Source organism: Bombina bombina, chromosome 3, assembly GCF_027579735.1.
Source record: "Bombina bombina isolate aBomBom1 chromosome 3, aBomBom1.pri, whole genome shotgun sequence".
NCBI lineage: Eukaryota > Metazoa > Chordata > Amphibia > Anura > Bombinatoridae > Bombina > Bombina bombina.
The window spans coordinates 1,014,621,173-1,014,647,370 of NC_069501.1; the positions used below are offsets into that span (position 1 = coordinate 1,014,621,173).

The window sequence follows — 26,198 nt, forward strand, 5'->3', positions numbered from 1 at the left end:
CTGTCGGCATTAAACATTGCACAAGCATTTCTGGTGAAATGCATGTGCAGTGCCGCCCCCTGCTCACTGGCAGCCAATCGGCTAGATCGGATCGGGATGATTTCAGTTCACCACCTAAACGACCGCTGCTTCTTAACTTCCATTTAAGGTGGACCTGAAACGATGGGGCTCCGAAGCAGCATCCGCTGCTTAATAAATGGACCCCAATAAATGTATAGGTTATATTTATTAATGTGCAAGCGGACATGATACGATGTAGCATGTCCGCTGCACATCGATAAATGCAGACAGCATACGCTGTCAGCATTTATTATTGCACCAGCAGTTCTTGTGAACTATTGGTGCAATTCTGCCCCCTGCAGATTCGCGGCCAATCAGCCGCTAGCAGGGGGTATCAATCAAGTTATGGAGCAGCGGCGAGCCATACGGAGCTTGATAAATCAGCCCCAATATGTGTATATATTTCCATTTAAGCATTCTTCTATGTGCATATAAATGGTTGTACTTATCAGAGGATAATGTTATTACTATAACGTAAAACTGCTTCTTTCATTTATATGTATGCCGTTTTTTATGCTAATTTGTATTTATTTATTTTAAATATCAATGTTTAAAGGTTAAATGGTGCTTACATATACCTTCACATGTATATAAATTAACGTTAATTGCCCATTTATATTGTGCGGACATTATCCATCGAGTTGTAGCTCAAATCCTTGAATATGTCCCTAAGGTAAGGATTTCATTCCAGGCCTTACTCTAATCTACTCATTGCATGCCCCTGTCCGCCGCAGCTCGCCTCTGGTCGGATAAATTCCACTGCCGGAATTCAGCATTGCACACAAGCGTTATTTTGCGCTTGCGTGCAATCCAGCCCCCTGCCAGTGCACAGCCGATCACACGCGGGCAGGAGCTGTCAATTCCCCGGTCGGACGAGATTAAATACGGACTGCAGGTTCTCTTGTGAGAACCTGCAGTTGTAGGCAGGCGAAGGGGTTGATAAATCGACCCCTATACACTAGTTGGCACAAACAATCTAGTTTAAAACCAAAACACATTGAAATATGTGTTAAAAAGCCTATCTATGCACTTATATGAGAAAATCTATGTGTTGCACGTTCCGTTTATTTTATTCATACTGACAAATAAAACAATTTTAAATATTTGGTTTACCTGTTGTTTCTTAAATTAGTATTTCATACCACGCCAGTCACTCTATAGCTAAAATGTGCCAATTCTGCATCATAAAAGCCTTTAGCCAAGCATTTGTAATAACAAATACCACCTTAAGAAACTGAGCCACCTTCAGAGCTACACAGACGTACCACTTTGCCTGAATGATTAAGCAGAGTGTATAAGCGGCTGCAGCACTGACTGGAAGAGCTGGTGTGAGCATCCCTGCAGTACTGATGCTGAAGAGAGCACAGCAGCCATATAATTAGATCTTCCACTGTGTACAGATAGATGCTGCTTGTGCAATAGACAATAGAGCTCTTATTCTCTTGCAGGAAGGCACAGATGTTCATGACATTTTCAAGGCAGACTGCATGCAGAAGAAACCTGCCGCCCGGCTGGACACAGCAGCCAGCCCACTGCATCTGCAACGTGTTTATCTGCTCATCTTCCCATCCTGGCCTACTTCCTAAACCTATGCTGTAAATAGAGGCACTTGTGATTGTCAGATTCATTCATTGTATACCCTCAGGTGCTCACATCACAGCTCATTTTGCTCTATTCTACTCCTCATCAGCACTGCTGTTTGACCACAGAAAGTGATCCTCACCTCGCAGTCATGGCTGAAACAAGCGAATGCAGTATCAAGGTCCTCTGCAGATTTCGCCCATTGAACCAAGCGGAGGTTCATAGAGGGGATAAATTCATTCCTGTTTTCCAAGGAGATGATTCTGTGAATGTTGGGGTAAGTAGTATTGGGCTAAAGTGCTTAAGATTATAGTAGACCCGGGCAGCATTTAGTGGGAAGCTTGTAATAGTACAATTTATGTGTTTATTTATTTCTGAATAATATTCTGTGTTTATTTGATATTGCTACAGTAATGTAGATAATGTACTGTTGCAAGGGATGCACAGTAATGCCAATGGGACTTCCCCTCCCTGCATCTAGTAATCAGTGTCCTTTCTTGCAAGGGTGTGGCAAGCTCCCTTCATTATGGTCCTCCTTGCAATCAACTCACTCAAATTGGATCTAGAGTATTGTTACTGAAAGGGAAAGAAATAGCCTTCCATCATATTGCCCCCCTCCCTTTAGGGGGCTGCAATGCGCTATGAAAATGTTTGCAATAAATGGAGGTACATGCATCCTTAAGACTGAGTAAAACCATCTATATTTGGTCTCACATTGTTGTGTATGATTCTGATTGTAATAACATTAGGAACATACTTTGTGTCATATATGCAGCTTTAGGGCAGATAACAGCAGTGATATAAGGGTGTATTTATTTTGTGTTTTGCTAATAATATATTTCTTTGTACACAAGAACTGTGGGTAAAATGTACATATGCATTCCATCCCTGTATATACAAAATTGCTTCCCATCAAACGTTTATCTGCTTTTACTACAACTAATACTCTCATATCTGGCCAGACTGGCCTTTTGTTTATACCCGTGATTTTGCCTTGAAGATCCCATAAAATCACTGACCTGTGATTTTTTTTATTTATTATTCTTCCTACTTTTTAAGAACCAAACTTTGCTTTTTTTTCTCCTAACATTTTTTGTAGATCTTGTATCAGTATTTTAATTAAAATATTTTGTGTTGTCATGACATTTATCTGCCACATCCATTTTTATCTACTTTGCTCTGGTGCCACTAAAGAATCTACTTCTGAGACTGCATAAACATTTTAACATTGCTGCATTGTTCCAAATTGTAATACTTATACTAGTTAAATGACAAGCATGTAATAGAAATGGATACAAAACATGATATTAGGATTTTTTATCTATCATGCTTCATTGTCTACGCATAATTAGATTACATCTGTGTTATGGTTTGCTGCAGTGCACAGTACACAAAATAGTTTGATACACTGTCTATTACAACCAAATCCTGACCTGACCAAGGTCACAAGATAATGGGTTGTCAAAAAGATTAATGTTAACAACTGGAAGAATTCTAGAAGTCTTGTTTTGTTTCAAATGCAATACAATTATTTTCATAATGAGACCTGGATTCACTAATATTTGAGAGTTGTTTTTTTTAATGGAACAAAAATCTGTTTGGAAACAAAGGCTGAAGAACATACTCATTTAGTAAATCTGCTCAGTAGAATGAAAGAGGCATTGGGAAATAAAAATCTATCTCACTGGAGATCTCTTTGAATTATCTAGGCCATAAATGGCTACTGAACCTAGGTACTCTAAAACTGTTAAAAAAAGAAGAAGTAAAAACTACAATAGAAACATATTAGATATATCCAATGTACATACATTTTTTGTATGCATTAAAATAATGTGCCTAAATAAAATAAAATATGTATATTCCATACAATTAATATATTCATTCTTTTACTTAGCAACAATGTAAGTTATTACAATGTCACTATTTAAAAAGATACCTAAACTATATGTCTTTTGAAAGAAGTTGAGTCAGATATCTCAGAAAGCCACATCCCATCTGCAGATGCTACCTCCCCTTTTGGAACCTGCTGTTTTGATTAACGTATGACTGCCCCTAGTGGAGAATTTCCTTAGTAAAAACAATTTTTATGTAAAGCTGATGTAGGCTTTCAGTGGAACAGAGGTGGTGAGGTCCTAGCAAAATAGCAGAAAGCAGAAGGCCGTAGGCCGTACCTTAAAATCGCTGTTGTTTTCATATGCATAGGTTTTTCCTTTCAGGGCAATTTCTATGTGTTTCTTGCACAACCAGTGTACTTAAATTCTGATTTTCATTGTGCATATTTGTAATTTATGCATCTCCTTCCCATACTAAAATGCAGTATACGCTCCTTAGCGAGACACCCGGTTTTAAAGAATTCCATCAGGGAAATAGAAATCCTGTCGAGCATTCTTGAAGAGTCTCACGAGCCCAGAGACCATTAAATCATTGGGCCCCTACGGCAGCTAAAACAATCTTTTTAACTCACCAGCTTTCACAGTCACTTTTCACTATTTTCATTTGGCTTAATAAAGTAGCACTAGTTTGTATGCAATCAGAAACATGTTATTTTGTTTAAATGGAGGCAATTTTTCTGTGTTTTTCAGTGTCAATTGAACGATAAAATACATTGCAAAATCAGAATCACAAAGTGAATGTTAGCTAAAAGAAGACTAGGTTGTATATATATATTTAGGGCTAGATTACAAGTGGAGCGGTATTTTGTGTTTTCGTTTTAGCGAAAACTCTGCTAGGATTTTCATTTGGCTCTAGTCGGGTTGCGCTGGTATTAGTTGAAGTTGAAAAAAACAGTTTTTTCTCCAGCAGTAACCCGACTTGCACAAAAAGTCAAAATTCAAAAATCACAATTGCATTCACGTATTCCCCCATAGAATTAAATTGAGAAAAAAGGTTGACAAAAAACCCCACTCTATCTCGCAAAAACCATCACATATTCTCAATAGCGCTAACCCGACATAAAAATATAAATATTTAATTTTCCAATGTTCTTTACGTGACGGAATATGTTCTATTTACGCATAAATATTTCTACATATATCTAATGTTTTGTTTTTATTTCAATATGTATTTATAACTATATCTATAGATAATTATATATATATATATATATATATATATATGGGAATATCTATTTACAAATACATAGACCATATTCTGCTATGTGCAGAATATTGGAATGTGAAATATTTACAGTAAACACATAGTTAAAGATATATACATACATACAAATACAACTTTAGCAATGTATCTGTATGTATCTCAATGTTAAAGTCGTTTGGCAGCTTTTTTTTTCTAACACCTGAGATCTCATATCTTTGAACCCATAAATATTTTGTGTCAATATGAGTGTAACTTTGTATTGTATTTTTGAAGTGTTTTGTGCAGCTTTTAATTTTCCAAAACAGTTAACCACATCTCTGAAATTGCAGTAAGGATTCTAGCGCAATTGCAATTTCGATCAAATATTAATATCAGCACAATTAAAATGGAGGGCAAATGAACGCAAAATTGTTTGCGCTCCACTTGTAATCTAGACCTTATCAAATAGCAAATGACTGGTGTTAGGGGTTGGAAACGTTTCATGGGGTCTATTTATATATGTGTGGACAGACATGATCCGCAATAGAGAACCATGTCCGCCGCACATTGATAAATGCCAAACAGCATACGGTGTCAGCATTTATCATTGCACTAGCTGTTTTTGTGAACTCCTGCTACAATACCACCCCCTGTAGATTCGTGGCCAATCGGCCGCTAGCAGGGGGTGTCAATCAGCCGATCGTACATGATCAGGCCGATTGCTATACGCTGCCTCAGAGGTGGCGTATGAGTTTAGGAGCAGCAGTCTTAAGAGTCTGAAGGCTTGCGCGGAAACAAGGGGAACAGGGGCCATTCGGTCATTGTTAAATAGACCCCCATGATTCCATGCACAAATAATTAATCAAACAGTTAACGTATTAGCAGTTTATGTTCAAACGATGCTTTTAGAGTATGTATATATATATATATATATATGTATATATATATATATGCCTTTAAGAAATAAGTTACACTTGTATTCTATTTTTGTCTCATAGCAGAGCTTATCTAGAAAGAGTTGGATGTAACATTCTGCGAGACAAATAGTGCTAGGCTAATGTGAAAATATTTGTTTGTTATGAAAAACACTTGAAATAATATGTTGCATGATAATAATACCTTTCTCCTAAACCCAAACCCTAAACCCAAAGATAAGTAATGCATTTATACAGTAGCGGACCTACTCAACAGAGGGTCCTGGTGCAAAAAAGTTTTGGGCCCCCAAAAGATAACTCAGTAATAAGCAATAATAATAATATGCATTATTTTGATGATAGATAGAACCTGCACTAATACAATGCTTCCCTGTACAGGTAGCCCTCAGTTTACGCCGGGGATAGTTCCAGAAGGAATGGTTGTAAATCGAAACCATTGTAAATTGAAAACCAGTTTATAATGTAAGTCAATGGGAAGTGAGGGGATTAGGTTCCAGGCCCCTCTCAAAATTGTCATAAGTAACACCTAATACATTATTTTTAAAGCTTTGATATGAAGACTTTACATGCTAAACAGCATTATAAACCTAATAAAATAACCACACAACACAGAATATATAATTAAACTAAGTTAAATGAGCAAAAACATTTGCTAAATAGCATTATAAACCTAATAAAATAATCACACAACACAGACTTTACTTACATTTTTCTGAAAACAGTTCTTTCTATGCATTACAATCTGGACTGATTTATAGACTGGAAGATCTTGTTCCTTTGAAATCTGCTCGATAGCTCAGGTCTGGTTAAACTGCTTAATTTCAGCTTGCTTGACTTGCATATCTTTGCTGCAACACAAGCGGACAGCTCCACTTTCTGGCTATTTTAATCAAAGCACTGCTTCTCAATGCTTTTCAATAGCAGTCACATGACTGAAAAAAAAGGTTGTTATTCTGAAACGGTGTAAATTGAACCGTTGTAAACCGAGGGCTACCTGTATTAGGAAAGTACACTTTCTGCACATTCGTATGTGTAGACTCACTTCTATGGGCCTTGGTGCCACTGCACCTGCTGCACCCATTGTAGTTCCGCCCCTGCGTTTATAAGTTTAATCATTTACAATCATCATCATTTACGTTTACATCATTTATGTAAATCATCATTTACAATCTACCGTACTGTAAAAACATGCGTCAGTTCCCTTTTTCAGTACTATACTGAGATCTAGTTTGTGCTTTGCTCAGCGCCAGGACATAACACACTAGTATCTAATTTTGGAAATGATTAATATTTTTTTTTTTTAAATGACTTTATAATATGTATTATATATAATATTACAATTTACAGTTAAATGTATAACATAATTGTATTCATTTGAAAAGCTATTATCATTTCACATTAAACAGCATCTCATTGCAAATAGCAGACACTGATGCCATATTGTATTTAAGAGACATGCACGCACCTGACAGTGCAACACACTAATATCTGTGCAAATCCAGATCTTTCACAAGAAGAAATCCGGCTCCGAAAATAGCTGCACATCCCTACGCCTAAGCCTATATAACCTAAGTTTTAACAAAGCATTCAAAGAAAGCAAAGTAAATGTGAAAATAGACATAAATTGGATTTTTCTTTTTTAAATAGCATGCTCTGTCTAAACCATGAAAGTTTAAAGAGACAGGATTCAGATAGAGCAAAACATTTTAAACAACTTCCCAGTTAATTTCCATTATCAAATGTGCTCAATTCTCTTGTTGAAAGGATAGCAATACATTACTTGGAGCTAGCTGAACATATTGATTGATTGAGCATCTAGCTCCCAGTAATGCATTGCTGCTCCTGAGCCTACCTTAGTATGATTTTCAACTAAGAATACCAAGTGAAAGAAGCTGATTAGATAATAGAAGTACATTTTAAGTTGTTTACAATTGTATGCTTTATCAGAATCATGAAAGAAAAATTTTGGATTTTATATCCCTTTAATTTTGACTTTCATGGTACTTTAACCCCTTTGCTACCAGGAATTTCAGAGAAAAACTCGTCCAAAGTACCAGAGATTTTTTAGCATTTTTGCTATCTCTCCGTTTACACAGACATAGACCCTTTGTTTCTTTGGCATAAAAAGAGCTTTCAGTGGATTTCACAGAAATAAGAAATTATTGTAAAATTAACAAAAAAGTAAAAAAAAACCCAAAACATATGTACTAATAAGTTTTTGTTATTTCACCTGTGCTCCAGTATATATCCTTAAATCTGACCTGTTAGGGAGACCCGAGGAAAGGGTTGAAAGCCCTGATATATGTATAAATAAATATATATATATATATATCTATACACACACACACACAGTGCCCTCCACTAATATTGGCATCCTTTGTAAATATGAGCAAGGAAGGCTGTGAAAAATAGTCCTTATTCTTTAAAGGGACATTGTACACTAGATTTTTCTTTCCATAAATGTTTTGTAGATCATCCATTTATATGGCCCTTACAGGGTTTTATTTTGTAAAAATGTATAATTTTGCTTATTTTTAAATAAAGGGCAGATTTTCAGACTCCTAACCAAGCCCCACAGTTTTAGATGTATACTGATGTCTACAGTCTACAGATTTCTCCTGTTTGTGTAAAGGGTCTTTCCATATGCAGGGGGGGAATCTGCTTTTCTTGCTTTCTAGCCCATTTCAGTGGGTGTCCCAGTCTAACTGCATCAACAGTGCTAAATTAGTAGCTTCTAAGTACGTTTTTTAAAAGGTTTTATACTGTATTTTTATATCAGTATCTGTACATATTCTTCTTTATAGTAGTCTGTTTCATGCAAATTCATGTATATACTGTCCCTATAACCTTTTGATCTTTTATTAAACAAATACACAAAAAAAACTCTGCTCTCATAGATATCAAACAAATGCAAACACAACACAGGTTTGTCAAAAAAAAAATCTTTGTAAAATATATGTGTGGCACAATTCTTGACACCCCCTGTGAATTGATATGAGAAAAATATATTTGAAGTATATTCCCATTGATATTTTACATTTTTTTTAGTACACCTGGGTGACTAGGAACAGGACATTTTTCAACCATGACTTCCTGTTTCACAGGGGTATAAATATGAAGGGCCAAATTCCCTTCATCATTCATCCCAATGGAATATAGCTGTGATGTGCGGCAAAAGGTTGTTGGCCTTCACAAAATGGGAAATCGCTATAAGAAAATAGCAAAAACATTGAAAATGCCCATTTCCACCATCAAGGCAATAATTAAGAAGTTCCAGTCAACCAAAAATGTTATGAATCAACCTGGAAGAGGAAGTGTGTCTATATTGCCTCAATGCACTGTGAAGAGGATGGTTTGAATGGCCAAAATATCTCTAAGGGTCACAGCAGGAGAATTACAGAAGTTAATTGCGTCCTGGGGTCAGAAAGTCTCCAAAACAACAATTACGGCTTCACCTACATTGCTACAAGTTATATGTATAAATATGTGTGTGTGTGTATATATATATATATATATATATATATATATATATATATATATATATATATATATATACACTGTATATATAAAACTAATAAAAGTGCAGAGAAGCGGAATTACGGATTTCAAAATAGGTTTACAGACAAACCTTGAATCATGTTGCTCGGATATTACTATTTTTTAGACTTTTTGTATTTTGCAATTTGGTTTATTGATTTTGTCTGGTAGATATAGTCCTTGAATGTCACTTTACACTTATTTTTAGACTGTTTATCATGTCACTTGATGTAATGTTTTTTGTTTGCTTTGCTATGATAACCTTATTGGCAGTTTTTCTCACAGGGGGTAATGAATTCCCCAAAACATCACTTTCTATGCATTAAATAAGGACCCCCCCCCTTTTTTTAAACCAAGTGAATACAGATTTTGTTCTTGAGATATATATAATATATATATATATATGCACCCAGGCAGATGTCCCAAGGAGGGTAACACTGTATTGTGAACGGTATATATATATATATATATATATATATATATATATATATATATATATATATATATATATATATATATATATATATATAAAATGGGGGACCCCCAAAACAATTGGTATCCCTAGGTGCCTCATCAAATTGACAACAACAAACTAAAAGACTGACTTGATCCCATGCACCTACTCAATCAACACCCCTTTTAAGAAGCGGCGGACTGGGTTCAATTCCGGTTGGGCACTGAGTTCCAGGTGCCCGGCTAGGCCGGTGAGATTTTTCTGGCCCTCCAGCGGCTGCCTGCCTGCATTTTAGTGCATCTCTGTGACACATTATTTAAACATTGATGATAACTTTAGTGACATAGCTTCATAGTTATAATAAGGTGGTTTATTATTTATAACATAGTTTATTATAGTGACAGTAGGCAGTTAGCTGGGTGTTCCAGGGGAGTGTAGGTTTGTTCAAAGCAACGAAGTGCAGGTTGCGAGGAGGGTAGTGGTCATGTTTGTCTCCCTAGCTATCAGCTGCCGAGACTACATCACCTGAGCTAGTTAGTTAGTGTAGGTGTAATTAAAATAATTTTAGTTTCAGTGAGCGCACTTTCTTTGCAGTGTAGGCACACTTCAAATAGGGCCTCCCCACCTCCACAGCAAAATGCAGATGAGCGGAGACGTCAGTGATGTGGGTGGTAATGTCACACTCCCATTGACTTCTATGGGACAGACATTGCAGTTCGCATTGCTCGGACACACCCATTTTCTTTGAATGCTTTGTATATTGGGGCCTCTGTATTTATTTGTATTATTACCCTGGGGATAGTCTCCCTAGGGGTGATGGGGAAAACCATGCATGGACTCCTTACCAAATGTGCTTAGAGAGATATGGCTGCCCCTTACTGATAAGGCCCAAAAGAAAGCTAAAACAATCGTCTGGGGATGTCATTTCCCTTGTTCAGAGGAGAATTGCCTGGTATTTTGGGGCTGGACTGACCTTGTAGGGTGGGTTCAGACTGATATACTTCAGGAAAGTTTTCCTCTGTAAAAAGCACATTTGGGCTAAAATAAGCTACTCCCAGGTGGTAACCAGTCCATAGAAAAAGCCACTGAGCTGTTGTTCATTTCTGGCAGATTTGGATGATATGTTATTCTACAGAAGCAAAACAGAAATGTCTTGCATATATGGGAGGAATCTACAGTTTCAGGGAATGTCCATTCCTACTGAAAGAGAGCAAGGAAACGTTAATGGGTCGATCAATAACTTTCCATTATTTCCACATCCATCAGTAAAACTACTTGACAATTTTTGATGATGCTCTGAGTCTTCCATGTTCTACTATTCTTTTCTTTAGGGTTGCACCAATACCGATGCTAGTATTGGTATCGGTGCCGATACCAAGTATTTGCATGAGTACTTGTACTCGTGCAAATGCACCGATACTTAAGCCGATACCTCCAATTCTTATCCATACGCCATCTTGTGGCATTTTTCAAACTGCATGTTCCCATTTCATTTTAAGCTGGAGTGGAGACTTAACTAAAAATTGTTCTGCCAATACAAATTGCTGTTATTTGTATTATTGTACATTTGAGAGCAGTGCTCCAAAAGCTGCTACTTTACAGCTGGAAGCCTACCTGGGAGAGATCACTGTACCTCATTCAGAAAAACCCCTGAAGTACTGGGCAGTTAATAAACTGAGATTTAATGGCCCAAAAATATCTTTCTAACCCATGCAGTAGTGTAAAAAGTGAAATACTGTTCAGCTTAGCGTTACACGTCCTTACTGTTAGCAGAAACAGACTTATAGCTGAACATGCAAAGATGCTTCTGTTCCTTAATAAGAACTTTCCACTAACTTTTGAAAAATTATTCTAATTGCTAGATTGCCTGTTATACTGCTAGTTCTCATCTTGCACATTTATGCTCAAAACATACTGTACTCTGAGGAACAACCTTAGCCAGGGCTGGACTGGGAATAAAAAGCAGCCCTGGAAAAACATGAAGACCAGCCCTATTTTCTGTTGAGTCAGTAGAATGCAAATGCCCCATTTTTCTCAAAGGGGATTACTGGGACACTCCTTCCCCAATATTATTTTCAGAGTTAAATTGTATTACTTTGTATTAAGTACAAATGTCAGATTGATGAGTTATATAGGCACCCTACAACCCAATTGCATCCAGTAATCCCCCCCTTTAAATTGTAGCTTTCCAGCCCTAGCTGCTGCAGCTGTTATTTATTGTTGTTGTTATTAATATGTTATTGTAATATTTTTTATTTATAAACATGTTCTGTGAACTTTGTGACAACAAGCACATAAAACTGTTTTATTATTTCAAAATGTCTTTTGAGATACAGTTCATAATTATAAAGAAGTGATCTTAAATCATTACTCTGTATTGTGCTAGGTAAACTGTCATGACATAAAAAAAGTATCGGTAATTGGTATCGGTGAGTATTTGAAAAAAGTATCGGTACTTGTATTCGGTTTTAAAAAAAATGGTATCGGTGCAACCCTACTTTTTTTCTATCCTAGGATGATCTTCCTCATCCATGTCTCCTCTCTTGCAAACAATGTCACCTCACCTTTATCTCTTTCACACTTGCACACTACTTTCTGTCACTGTAGTCTGAAACATCTCACACGTGATATCCTCTCAGTCTCTCTAAAAACACCAGGTTATTATGAATAGCCGGATACATTTTAGAAATTATAGATGTTTTATAGTGTCCTAAGTATCAGATAACAGGATTTTCAAATGGTCGGAAAGGCTTTGAATTTAAGAAAAAACATACAACACATTTTACATGGTTCACCAGACTGAATGAAATAGACTCCATGGATGTAACTAGCACTGCTGATTTCCACTCGGGACTAGCAGAGAGAGGGTTAAACACATAGAAGTGCAGGGTCACAAGTATTAAAATTACATGCGCTAACGAATTAGCGCATGTCATTTTTTTACTATAATGACCCTTTAAATTAATACTACCGATTCCATTCCAATTTAACATCTTTTTTCTTAACATTTCAAAATTGTAGTAATATGTAAGAGGTGCTGCATGCTCAGAAAATATGTAAAGTAAATTGATAGAAGAAATAAGAATCCTTACAAGACCCACTTTATAACAATTTCAGTACTAATTCCACAGATAAAGGTAAGTATAAAGTACTGTTTCCCAGGGTAACCACAAATAAAACTTAATATTTAAACTTGGTATCAGGAACACCACTGACACTATCATGTTCAAGTTCACCCTCCCTAATAATGGCCAGTAGTCAATGTCAGATGAAGGAGTGACAAAAGTTTACTTGAAAACAACAGGGGCCGGAGATGCAAGAGTAGGGGGTAGTCAAGGCAAGGTTGTTAAACAATCCAAGGTAAGGGCAGGAGGCTGACAAGACAAAGTCATTAACCAATCAGAGATAAGGGCAGACGGCTGGCAAAGCAAAGATGTAAAACAATCTGAGGTGAGGGCAGGGGATTGGCAAGGCAACCCAAAGGGCATGTAGCCTTCTACATTTGTGACAGCAGCAACCCATACTCCCCCCGCCCCCCCCCTTTGTAAACATTGGACCGGGTGCAAACATTTTTTTTTTATTATTCCATATAGCAGTGGTGCTGATAGTTCTAATTTTTACTAGCATCACTTCTTCACTGCCAGTCCACTAGCAGTGTCTCTAATAAGGGTCAGTTGCCTGTAAGCCTCTAGCAGAGGCAAACCAGCACAGCTATTATAAGCTGCATAGCTGCACTTACCTCCATCTTCCTCTATCCATCTTCCTCTATCAGAAGCCAGTGAGCTGTACTTAGCCTGCACGTGAGTCATAAACTGACATGATTCCCCACCTGCCTCTTGGCTCCATATCATATAAATAATATATATAAACAAAAAATAGGACCAATCAGAAAAATATGTATGTGCTAGGCAGGTGGAGGGAAGGTGTTGCCGGGCAACTGCCTGCTTTGCCACACCTAGAAATGGTCCTAGTCAATAATATGCTTTCTTGAGGGTTCTGTGTAAGTACAAACTAAATTATTGCAATAGCCTGAGGAATGCCTGTTGCTAATATATTTTAGCATGTTTACTTAATCTGAAAATAGGAAATACAGATAATTTGTAAATATCTAAAAGACTGAAAAACTGCTGATAGTGATAATAAATGGAAGCATTGTGACAACAATACTTTATTAACGGCTGTCTCAGTTAAGCACATTTGCAACATATGATAGTGGATGAGAAGAAATGTTCTCATTTTAGATGTGTAAAGCTGTAATTTCCCATGAGCAAGGTAAAAGCCCTATTTTTTATATGAGTCCTAAAGAAAAGCAATTTGGTTTTAACAGATAAAAGTAGCAAAACGATCATCTTTAAGTGTTTTGAAGCAGATCTCTTGAACGGTATATCATATGCAGTAAGAAAATGATTGTGCAATTCAAAAGAAAATGCTATAAAAAGATAATAAGTAATATACATAAAAAATAATTAGCTTAGTATTCTATAATGAAAGAATTAAATGTGTCACCTAAGGGTACACTATAGACCACATATTTCCTATCATGCATATGATCTTGATGAAGAATATTACAGAATTCTAAACAGAGTTCTTCATTTACAATACAACATTTAGGACCCAATTATCTAAAGCTCTGGCTTGTGATATTTTCTAAGCAATCTTACCAGTACTATGAATCCCCTTTCCTGATTCTCTAAAGGAAGTTTTTATCTTGAAAATAGTGTGTCTCACAAAGGGGTGTTCTCTGCCTTTAAAGGGACATGAAACCCTTTTTTTTTTTTCTTTCATGATTCAGACAAAGCATACAATTTAAAAAAATGTCCATGTTGCTTCTAATGTCAAATTTGCTTCGTTCTCATGTAATTCTTTGTTAAAGAGATATTTAAATAGTTAGCGTGCACATGTATGGAGCAGGAAAAAAAGCTGTCATGAAGTACTTTTGCCAATGTATGATGTTCTTGCAAAACTGTTGCCATATAGTTCTGCAGCTATAGAGAATGAAGAGAAACAGAGGGGCGCCTCATGTGTAGTATCGTCAAGTGGAGACACAAAGTTAATGACAGTATAGCCAAATGAGTACTCACATACTCCAGGGGCACACTTATGTGCTGGTAGGGACAGGCTGCAGATTTGTGAAGGTGTGACAGCTCACCCGTTCAACAACGCTCTCAATGCTGTAGTGCTGGAAATGGAGTGAAGACACAAAAAGGAAGCACTACCGCTCACCCAAAGGAACGGTCTCTTGATGTTTGCAATTATTGGGGTAACATTGGTAACCCTGTTACCAACAACTGTTGTGTTGTTTTTTTTAACTTTTGTTTTTAATAAATACTTGCATTTTTACTCTTGAGTGGATCTCTCTACCTACCTATTGCCTTCATTGATATACAAGAGATATTCCTGATACCTGGTGCAGTTCATTTGGATTACTGTGTCCAATGTTTCACAACATTACGAACATCAAGAGACCGTTCCTTTGGGTGAGCTGTCACACCTGCCTAAATCTGCAGCCGGTATAGCAAATAAATAATTGTTTTTCAAAGACCCTGGCATCGATTGGACATGTCCGTTACTATCTGGCAATTTGAGGCTTATTGCTTTCAAACATGTCTCAATTTACCACCCTATAAATTAGAATTTCTGCATAATAGATGTGTAGTTGGAAAACCAGCATATTTAACTGTATCCAATGGTCTGATAAAAACAAATATAACCTGCTCCATTACCAGCTTTTGTAACATTAAATATTTGTGTACTTGTTGACTCTTTTCTTCTTTTAAATACAGTTTACCACCAACATTTTACAAACACTCTTTTAAAATTGAATTGCCGAGTTACTGGGGTCAAACACATAATTTCAGCTTTGTTAATAGCGCTCGGTACAGTGAGTTTAATGGAACAACAAAAGGTCTCAGCACAGTGTGGTCAGAGCTTTCAATACCTCACATACGGTTTCATTATGTGTGTAAAAAATCAAGAATATGCTGTTCAGCTCCAGAAAAGAATATAGAAATTATAGAATATAATCTATTCTTTCCACTAAGCTTAAAAACGTAGTTTGCATTACACAAATATGAAACCCAAAATTAGTCTTTCAAGATGCAGATAGAGCATGCGATTTTAAACAACTTTCTAATTTACTTCTATCAATTTTTCTTTGTTCTTTCAGTATATGGGACATATGCTTAGGAGCCAGCCAATTTCTGGAGCACTATATAACAGTAGTTTTCCAAGAATTGTATCCTTTTGCAAGAGCACTAAATGGCAACATTATTTCCAGCCATCTAGTACTCCAGATGCCTACCTAGGTATCTCCCTAACACAAAATATCATGGGAACAAAGCAAATTTGACATTTGTGTGCCTGGCTTAGTCAAACCAAATTGTTTGTTAGCTATATCCTCCCCACACTCAGCTTTTTATCTATCATAGTTTTATTATTTAATTTCCAGCTAGAAAAATGACAATTTTTGTAAACCTTTCATTTGTAAAATATGATAAACTGTTAGTTTAACCAGTAAAATTGATTTTTTTTTACATGAATTACAGAACTTCTACTTTTTAAATTTTTAAAGGGCCATAATACCCAAATGTTTAAACACTTGAAAGTGATGCAGCATAGCTGTAAAAAGCTGATTAGAAAATATCACCTGAACATCTCTATGTAAAAAAGAAAGATATTTTACCTCAAAAGTTCCTCAGTAGCCACCTCCCATTGTAAAGGATTTCTAAGCAGCATTTTAGTGTGTATGTCCCGGGACAACTGAAAGGATGAGCTTCGTGCACTCTCATATTTTTTCACCAATCAGGTAAAGGAAGCTTACTATGAAATCTCATGAGAGTTAAGGCAAATCTCATGAGATCACAGTAAGAGTTCATGACCTCAGCACTGCTGATACTGATTGGCTGCTGTTCATTTCTTCATTTTTTTAAATTTTTTTACCTGCAGCTGGGAGCAGCTGAGTATAACTTTTTACACAGAACTTACTCTGCTGAGCTAAGGAGATTGTGAGGTAAAATATATTATATACTTTTTTACATAGAGATGCTCAGGTGATATTTTCCTGTCAGCTTTTTACAGTTATACTGCATCAGTTTCAAGTGATTTAGCATATGAGTATTATGTCCCTTTAAGTGTACAAATGTGCTTATAACTGACAATGCAAATTTTAGCTCCGACAAATATGAATAATACTTGTAGTATTTCAAATATCTCCTTTTTTAATATATATTTGGTTAAAGGGATAGGAAACCCCACAATTTTGTTTCATGATTTGGATAGAACATACAATTTTAAACAAATTTCCATTTTACTTCTATTATCACATTTGCTTCATTCTCTTGTAATCCTTTGCTGAAGGAACAGCATTGCACTACTGACAGCTAGCTGAACATATCTAGTTAGCCAATCACAAGACACAAATGTGTGCAGGCACCAATCAGCAGCTAGCTCACACTAGTTTAGGATATGTGCATATTTTCAACAAGGGATACCAAGAGAATGAAGCACATTTGAAAATTAAGTGAATTTAAAAGTATTCTCTATCTGAATAATGCAAGTTTAATTTTAAATTTCCTATCCCTTTGACTAAAGATTGAACAGTCTAAGGTGGAAATATATTTTGAAAAGTATCATTTGCACAATATACTTTACATCATTGTTGCCTACTCTCACAACACTCCTAGGGGCCCATTTATCAAAGGGCTTGCGGACCTGATCCGATACTGCGGATCAGGTCCGCAAGACCTCGCTAAATGCGGAGAGCAATACGCTCTCCGCATTTAACATTGCACCAGCAGCTCACAAGAGCTGCTGGTGCAACGCCGCCCCCTGCTGACTCGCGGCCGCCAGCAGGGAGGTGTCAATCAACCCGATCGTATTCGATCGGGTTGATTTCCGGCGATTCCTGTCCGCCTGCTCAGAGCAGGCGGACAGGGTTATGAAGCAGCGGTCTTTAGACCGCTGCTTCATAAGTTGTGTTTCTGGCGAGTCTGAAGACTCGCCAGAAACACGGCCCTTCAAGCTCCGTACGGAGCTTGATAAATGGGCCTGCATATGTGCATATTATCTGTGAACATGCAATTGGAATTCTACTAAATACTATAGGCCAGAGTGGTGCCCTAACAGTTGCGCGCAAGTGATATCGGGTTTATTGCACCTATTTGCGTGTGTCGGAAGTAGCATGTGTATTACAAGTTGAAAGTAAACTTGAGTGCAATTGGAGTTAATGCTCGTTGGGTTAGCGTAACCTTAGAGCTCTGGTTAACTTTTACTCTTGAATAAAAAGTTGCACAAAACACTTAAAAAAAGAACAGTTACACTCATAATAACACTAATAAAAAAATAGTTTTTAAAAAATTGCACAAAAATGTTATAAAGGCTCAAATATATGAGATCTCAGGTGTAAGAAAAAAAAAGGCAGGCAAAGAGCTTTAATATAGAGATACATACATATACATGTCTATGGCCCCTAGTTATCAAGCAGTCAACCTCAAATACGCTGGAATTCCACAGCGTATTTGTGGCAAGGCTGATTCGCCTTAGTTATCAAGCCCTAGACACCGGCAAAAGTAGAATTTTGTGACGTAAGCTTTGATCCGCCGGACTCAGTCCGACACAGATCGATTCTTACGTCACTCCAGATGTTCCGCACACAAGTGCGGCACAATCTGACTACTTTTGCTAGTTATCAAAAAACTAGCAGGTATGCTCGGCACTTTTCCGGCCCAGCGTACCTGGTTTTCAAACCGCCGCCCTGGAGGTGGCGGATCCCATAGGAATCAATGGGAGTCTGACCATAGCGAAAGTTCATGTTCGCTGCTGCCCGACATCCCATTGATTCCTATGGGAGATGTCTACACCTAACACCCTAACATGTACCCCGAGTTTAAACACCCCTAATCTGTCCCCCCTACACCGCCGCAACTAAATAAATGTATTACCCCCTAAATCGCCGCTCCTAGCCCCCGCCGCAACTATAATGAATATGTTAACCCCTAAACCGCCGCTCCCGGAGCCCACCGCCACTCTAATAAACTTATTAACCCCTAAACCGCCGCTCCCGGAGCCCACCGCCACCTACATTCTACCTATTAACCGCTATCCTGCCCCCCTATACCGCCGCCCTCTATAATAAAGTTATTAACCCCTATCCTGCGGATCCCGGACCTCGCCGCAACTAAATAAATAGTTTAACCCCTAAACCGCCGCTCCCGGACCCCGCCGCAACCTATATTAAACTTATTAACCCCTAAACTGCCCCCCCTACACCGTCGCCACCTATAATAAATTTATTAACCCATATCCTGCCCCCCCTGCACCGCCGCCACTGTAATAAAATTATTAACCCCTAAACCTAAGTCTAACAATAACCCTAACACCCCCCTAACTTAAATATTAATTAAATAAATCTAAAAAAAATTTCTCTTATTAACTAAATTAATCCTATTTAAAAATAAATACTTACCTTTAAAATAAACCCTAATATAGCTACAATATAAATAATAATTATATTGTAGCTATCTTAGGATTTATTTTTATTTTACAGGCCTCTTTGAATTTATTTTAACTAGGTACAATAGCTATTAAATAGTTGTTAACTATTTAATAGCTACCTAGCTAAAATAAAGAGAAATTTACCTGTAAAATAAAAACTAACCTAAGTTACAATTACACCTAACACTACACTATCATTAAATAAATTATTCCTATTTAAAACTAAATACTTACCTGTAAAATAAACCCTAAGATAGCTACAATGTAATTAATAATTACATTGTAGCTATTTTAGGATTTATATTTATTTTACATGTAACTTTGTATTTATTTTAGCTAGTTAGAATAGTTATTAAATAGTTATTAACTATTTAATAACTACCTAGCTAAAAGAAATACAAAATTACCTGTAAAATAAATCCTAACCTAAGTTACAATTAAACCTAACACTACACTATCATTAAATTAATTAAATAAATTACCTACAAATAACTACAATTAAATACAATTAAATAAACTAACTAAAGTACAAAAATTAAAAAAAATAAGTTACAAACACGTAAAAAATATTACAACAATTTTAAGCTACTTACACCTAATCTAAGCCCCCTAATAAAATAACAAAGCCCCCCAAAATAAAAAAATGCCCTACCCTATTCTAAATTAAAAAGTTACCAGCTCTTTTACCTTACCAGCCCTTAAAAGGGCCTTTTGCGGGGCATGCCCCAAAGAATTCTGCTCTTTTGCCTGTAAAATAAAAATACAACCCCCCCAACATTAAAACCCACCACCCACATACCCCTAATCTAACCCAAACCCCCCTTAAATAAACCTAACACTACCCCCCTGAAGATCATCCTGCCTTGAGTCGTCTTCAGCCAGCCGACCACTGATGGAACCGAAGAGGAGATCCGGAGCGGCAGAAGTCATCATCCAAGGGGCGCTGAAGAAGTCTTCCATCCGATGAAGTCATCATCCAGGCGGCGCTGAAGAGATCTTCCAACCGGGCGATGTCATCTTCCAAGCAGCATCTTCAATCTTCTTTCTTCCGGATCCATCTTTATCCCGCCGACGCGGAACGTCCTTCTTCCCCGACGGCCGACGACTGAATGAAGGTTCCTTTAAGGGACGTCATCCAAGATGGCGTCCCTTCAATTCCGATTGGCTGGAAAAATCTGATTGGCTGATTGAATCAGCCAATCAGATTGAAGTTCAATCCGATTGGCTGATCCAATCAGCCAATCAGATTGAGCTCGCATTCTATTGGCTGATCGGAACATTGATAACTGGAGTGATAACTCTCACAGTCCGCTGCTCATCGCCCCGTACCTGGTGCGCGGCTTTTTGACAGCTTTTTTGATAACTTAGGCAAAATTTTGAAGGTCCGCGGCGGCGATGGTAAGTGAGTTTAGGCGGGCGTATTGAACCGGCGAAGGCAGGTAAAGTAGACGGCTTGATAACTACCCCCCTATATGTGTACATATGTATTTATATGTGTATGTACGTATTTACAGACATATATCCACATATAAACACATAAATACATATGTACACACACATATATATATAAGTGCATTGGAGCCCTTTACAGTCAAAAAGAGGAAAACATGTAAAATCATATTTATGCAATATTCATATTTAATAAAGGTTTTAACTGTAAATATTTCACCTTCTATGTATTTATAAATAGATATTATTTTATACATCTGTATATATCTATACCTATATATAATCATATACTGTATATACACTCAAAGGCTACTTTATTAGGTACACCTGTTCAATTGCTTGGTAACACAAATTGCTAATCAGCCAATCACATGGCAGCAACTCAATGCATTTAGGCATCTAGATGTGGTGAAGTTGACTTGCTGAAGTTCAAACCGAGCATCAGAATGGGGAAGAAAGCTGATTTAAGTGACTTTGTACAAGGCATGGTTGTTGGTGCCAGACGGGCTGGTCTGAGTATTTCAAAAACTGGAATTTTCACAAACAACCATCTCTAGAGTTTACAGAGAATGGTCTGAAAAAGAGAAAATATTCAGTGAGCGGCAGTTGAGTAGATGAAAATGCCTTGTTGATGTCAGAGGTCAGAGGAGAATGGGCAGACTGGTTCTGATGGCTACTTCCAGCAGGATAATGCACCATGTCACAAAGCTCAAATCATCTCAAACTGATTTCTTGAACATGACAATGAGTTCACTGTACTCCAATGGCCTCCACAGTCACCAGATCTCAATCCAATAGAGCATCTTTGGGATGTGGTGGAATGGGAGATTTGTATCTTGGATGTCAGCCAACAAATCTGTAGCAACTGCGTGATGCTATCATGTCAATATCGACCAATATCTCTGAGGAATTTTTCCAACAACACCTTGAATCTATGCCTCAAAGAATTAAGGCAGTTCTGAAGGCAAAAGGGAGTCTAACCTGGTACTAGCAAGGTATACCTAATAAAGTGGCTGGTAAGTGTATATAGATATAGATATACTGTATATTATACCAAAATATGACATATGCAGAATGATGTCTTTTATGAATAAATAGAATATATTCTGTTATGTGAAAAACATTGTAATGGGAAATATTCATATTTTCATGTTGGGTTAGCACACTTGAGAAAATGTATGTAGCGAGCGAGCAGGGTGTTAGGTATTTTCCCCATTACTTTTGGTCCATTGACTTCTATAGGGGAATAGGTTAACGCGCGCGGTATTCTAAGTTTGGCTTTTTGTGTGCATCGAGTTAGGCGCGACCGATAATTTTTTTACTTTCAACTTGTCATACGTGCGCTACCCAATGCGGGCAAAAAACTTACTTGTAGCGGAGTTAGTGCGCAAGCGGGAGCGTTTAAAAAAAAAAAAAAAGCTCCACTCATAATCTAGCCCTTAATGTTTCCACATATCAGTAACTTCCTGCATCCTCCGATTTCATTAATACAGTTATTTAACTTGAGAGATTTACATGATGTAAGAAGTTCATAGCAAAGTAGGAAGTTTGACAAAATATTGCAACTTATTTTAGTTTTAGATGCTGGGATACAGCTCTGATAAGTCCTTTCCATTAGAATCAGAAGTATAAATCTTGTTTTTTTAAATTGCAGTTTAACATATTCACCTATAGTTGCACATAAATGTGGGGCGATATTTAGCTTTTGGTTAGTCCATCTCATCATTTACTGATGGACAACGTGATTGATGAGTTTGCCAGGGGCTTCATTATTTTAGTGAACTCAGCCAAATTAATATGACTAGTGAATGCCAATAAAATGACCAGAATAAGGAGATAAGGAATCCCTGTTAATGCATCACTGTAAAAACAATGATTTCCATTCATCATGATTAGAATTTGACAGATATTCATGTCTGGTCATTTAAGTGACGTTTAGTAAATCTAGACTAGTGTCTGTAAAGAGAGACAGGGCCAAGGATGCAGGCATTTTGTATTTAGTCTTTAATAATTGGAAGGACAATACATAACCATGAATAAATATTTGTCAATGATACAAAAAGGGGGTAAACTGATATGAAATTAACATAATATATAAGTACAGAAATTATAGAATCTAGAGTATAATACTGATTTATTATTCATAAAAATAGCTTTCATAGTGAATTACTTTCTTAAGGGAACATGAAATCCAATTTTATTATTTCATGATTCAGATAGAGAATTCAATTTTTAACAACTTTCCAATTTACTTTTATTATCTATTTTGCTTCCTTCTCTTAGTATCGTTTGTTGAAGAAACAGCTATGCACATGGGTGAGCCAATAAAATAAGGAATACATGTGCAGCCACCAATTAGCAGCTCCTGAACCTATCTAGATGTGCTTTTCAACAAAGGATACCAATATAACAACAAAAAATTAGATGATAGAAATAAATTGGAAAGTTGTTTAAAATGGCATGCTCCCTCTGAATGACAAAATAATAAAATTGTGTTTCATGTCCCTTTTAAAGGAGAATACAAAAAACAACCAATCTTCTTTTGATGTTAGCTTCTTTGTCTGCTTCCACTTGGTAATGGTCTGGATATAAATCCCATTGAACTAAATTATCTCTAAATTTCCAATGACCTCCTCCTGTTTAGTTTCCCTTTTACAGAAAGCTTTTTTCTATTAGGCCTTGTGTTTTACTGTCAGAAGTAAATCAATTTATTGTATTAATAAGAATAGAACTGGAAGGAGTAAAGATGCACTAAAGAAGGTGATACGTTGATTTCCAACTTCCTTTTATCTGCCTGCTGATCTCTTTATTTATATCTGGAAAAGATCTTGCAGCACAATCCAGTAATTGCTTTTGCCTTCAAAATGTGCACATATGGCTCTGGCAAGATGTATTCTGAGGTAGATAACACAAATGGCTGTGCTTCGAGAGTGGCAGCTGATTTTTTTTTAACATTTTCATTTGATCTAGTATTAAAAACACACAATTATATGTACATAGTCACCAAATTAGCATATACAGTATCTCTTTTTATTTACTTTAAAGTTGCTTATTACTTTGTATTAATAACATGTCATGTTGGCTTGGTTTTCTTCTATTATATACTAGTTAGCATAAAAAAAATTGTAAATCATATCCATTTTGTCTGGCAGTGATTACGTACAGTAGGATGTATTCTATTCTTGTTAAAAAGCTTATTACATTATATCTCCATAGACATTAAAGGGATCTAACTCAAATAGAATTTCTCATTGTATGCTGCGTTAGCTGATTGGCTGTGACATCACTTTTAGGATCTCTACTCGTGAGTCCAATATATTGAACTGTCCATTACTTACTGCCACAGCCCTACAAGGAGGCTGTGGTCTCTACAGGAAGCTTATCTAGAATGAATTCATAAAACTTCCATTGAATAGACTAGATAAACAGCGAGTCAGATTTGCTCATGCTCAAAAATGTTCCACTCATCGCACTGGGGGCAGAGGCTAAAGTGAGAAATTCTAAGTGCTAATTTGTAAGACTATGGGGAATATTTATCATAGCGTCAACTGATAATACGCTGGAATCCCGAATCATATTTGACGCAAGATTGGTCCGCCGTAGTTAACAAAGTGTCAAGATCGTCAAATATTGAAATGTGTGACAAAATATATGCTCCCGCTATCTCAATCCAACGCAGATCGATGCTTGTGTCATTACAGATGTTTTTAATTCACATTCAACTCTATTTGACCCTTTTCCAAATTTATTAAACATTTAACAGGTACGCTCGCATCTATTCCGACGCAGGGTACCTAGTTTTCAATCCGCCACCCTTGTGTGTGTATGTATATATAAATATATATACACCCATATAGATATATATATATATATATATATATATATATATATATATAACAAGTGGTAACATTTTTTGTTTACTCTTTATAACAGCTGCTTATACACAAATTATAAGAACAGGAGAAGTGGACCAAGCGCTACACCCAGGGCCTTAAGCTTACTAACTATATAGCCTCCTAGTAGGCTAACAATACAAAAGTTAAAATGGGGAGAGAGTAAGCGCTAAAAAGCTTAAAAGGCTAGTAAAAGGTACATTTTAATACATATAAAAATTTACAAATGGCAATCAGACGCATGGATCCATGTCTGACTTAACAAAAAAAAATATATATATATAATAAACAAATCTAAAAATATCTAAAAATATCCAATGGAGTATAGCATGTGACGCTGACTTAGTGAGCCAGTGATGAGGAGTTAGGACATGTACATTCAATAATATAAACAACCTAAGTGAGTGATTGAGTGCACACAATAGCTTTCAACAAAGAAAAATAGCATTCACAAAAAATAGTGTTCACAAAAATTGGCGTACATAAAAAATGTTCAAATGTTCAACCGGTTATATGTAAGTGAATCCAGTAGTGTTTCCTCCAAAGTGACGTGTAGAAATATAACGTGAAGTCAATAATAGTAGAATGTAAACGTTGAGTGGGTCAAATTATTGTGGTTCAGCTGCTAAATTAAAAAATTGTAAATCCGTGAGGTGTATAAAAATAAAAATAAAAATAACTTGTGAAAAAATCCACGTGGAAAACTTGAATTCAAATGATAAACAAAGGTCAAAAATCAAAAGACAAAAATCAAAAGACAAAAATATCAAAAGACAAAAATAGAAAATCAGTGATAATATTAAAAAGCACTAAAGATCTAGTGAAAACAAATCCTTAATTCAGATGTTAAAAATCCTTGGTAAGATCCATAACAAACAAATACATCGATAAAATACCTAAAAGGGAACAAAAGAGAAACAAATAGTGCAACACTGTATATGATATATAATATAGGTAATTAAAACCAAGCTCACCAGTATGCCAACACGTTTCGGCCTAGATAGTCTTGAGAAAGGCCTAGTCTAGGCCGAAACGTGTTGGCATACTGGTGAGCTTGGTTTTAATTACCTATATTATATATCATATACAGTGTTGCACTATTTGTTTCTCTTTTGTTCCCTTTTAGGTATTTTATCGATGTATTTGTTTGTTATGGATCTTACCAAGGATTTTTAACATCTGAATTAAGGATTTGTTTTCACTAGATCTTTAGTGCTTTTTAATATTATCACTGATTTTCTATTTTTGTCTTTTGATATTTTTGTCTTTTGATTTTTGTCTTTTGATTTTTGACCTTTGTTTATCATTTGAATTCAAGTTTTCCACGTGGATTTTTTCACAAGTTATTTTTATTTTTATTTTTATACACCTCATGGATTTACAATTTTTTAATTTAGCAGCTGAACCACAATAATTTGACCCACTCAACGTTTACATTCTACTATTATTGACTTCACGTTATATTTCTACACGTCACTTTGGAGGAAACACTACTGGATTCACTTACATATAACCGGTTGAACATTTGAACATTTTTTATGTACGCCAATTTTTGTGAACACTATTTTTTGTGAATGCTATTTTTCTTTGTTGAAAGCTATTGTGTGCACTCAATCACTCACTTAGGTTGTTTATATTATTGAATGTACATGTCCTAACTCCTCATCACTGGCTCACTAAGTCAGCGTCACATGCTATACTCCATTGGATATTTTTAGATAT

The 26,198-nt window shown here is 36.3% G+C and overlaps 1 protein-coding gene across 1 annotated transcript in view; it reads left to right on the top strand.

Annotated features, from left to right (window-relative positions):
* Positions 1 to 1,647: 1,647 nt before the first annotated feature.
* Positions 1,648 to 26,198, top strand: part of KIF5A (kinesin family member 5A) — a 189,366-nt gene continuing 164,815 nt past the window's right edge. The window contains 1 exon segment of the mRNA XM_053708192.1: positions 1,648 to 1,918. Coding sequence (XP_053564167.1) covers positions 1,793 to 1,918 — 126 coding nt within the window. The 5' untranslated portion in view covers positions 1,648 to 1,792.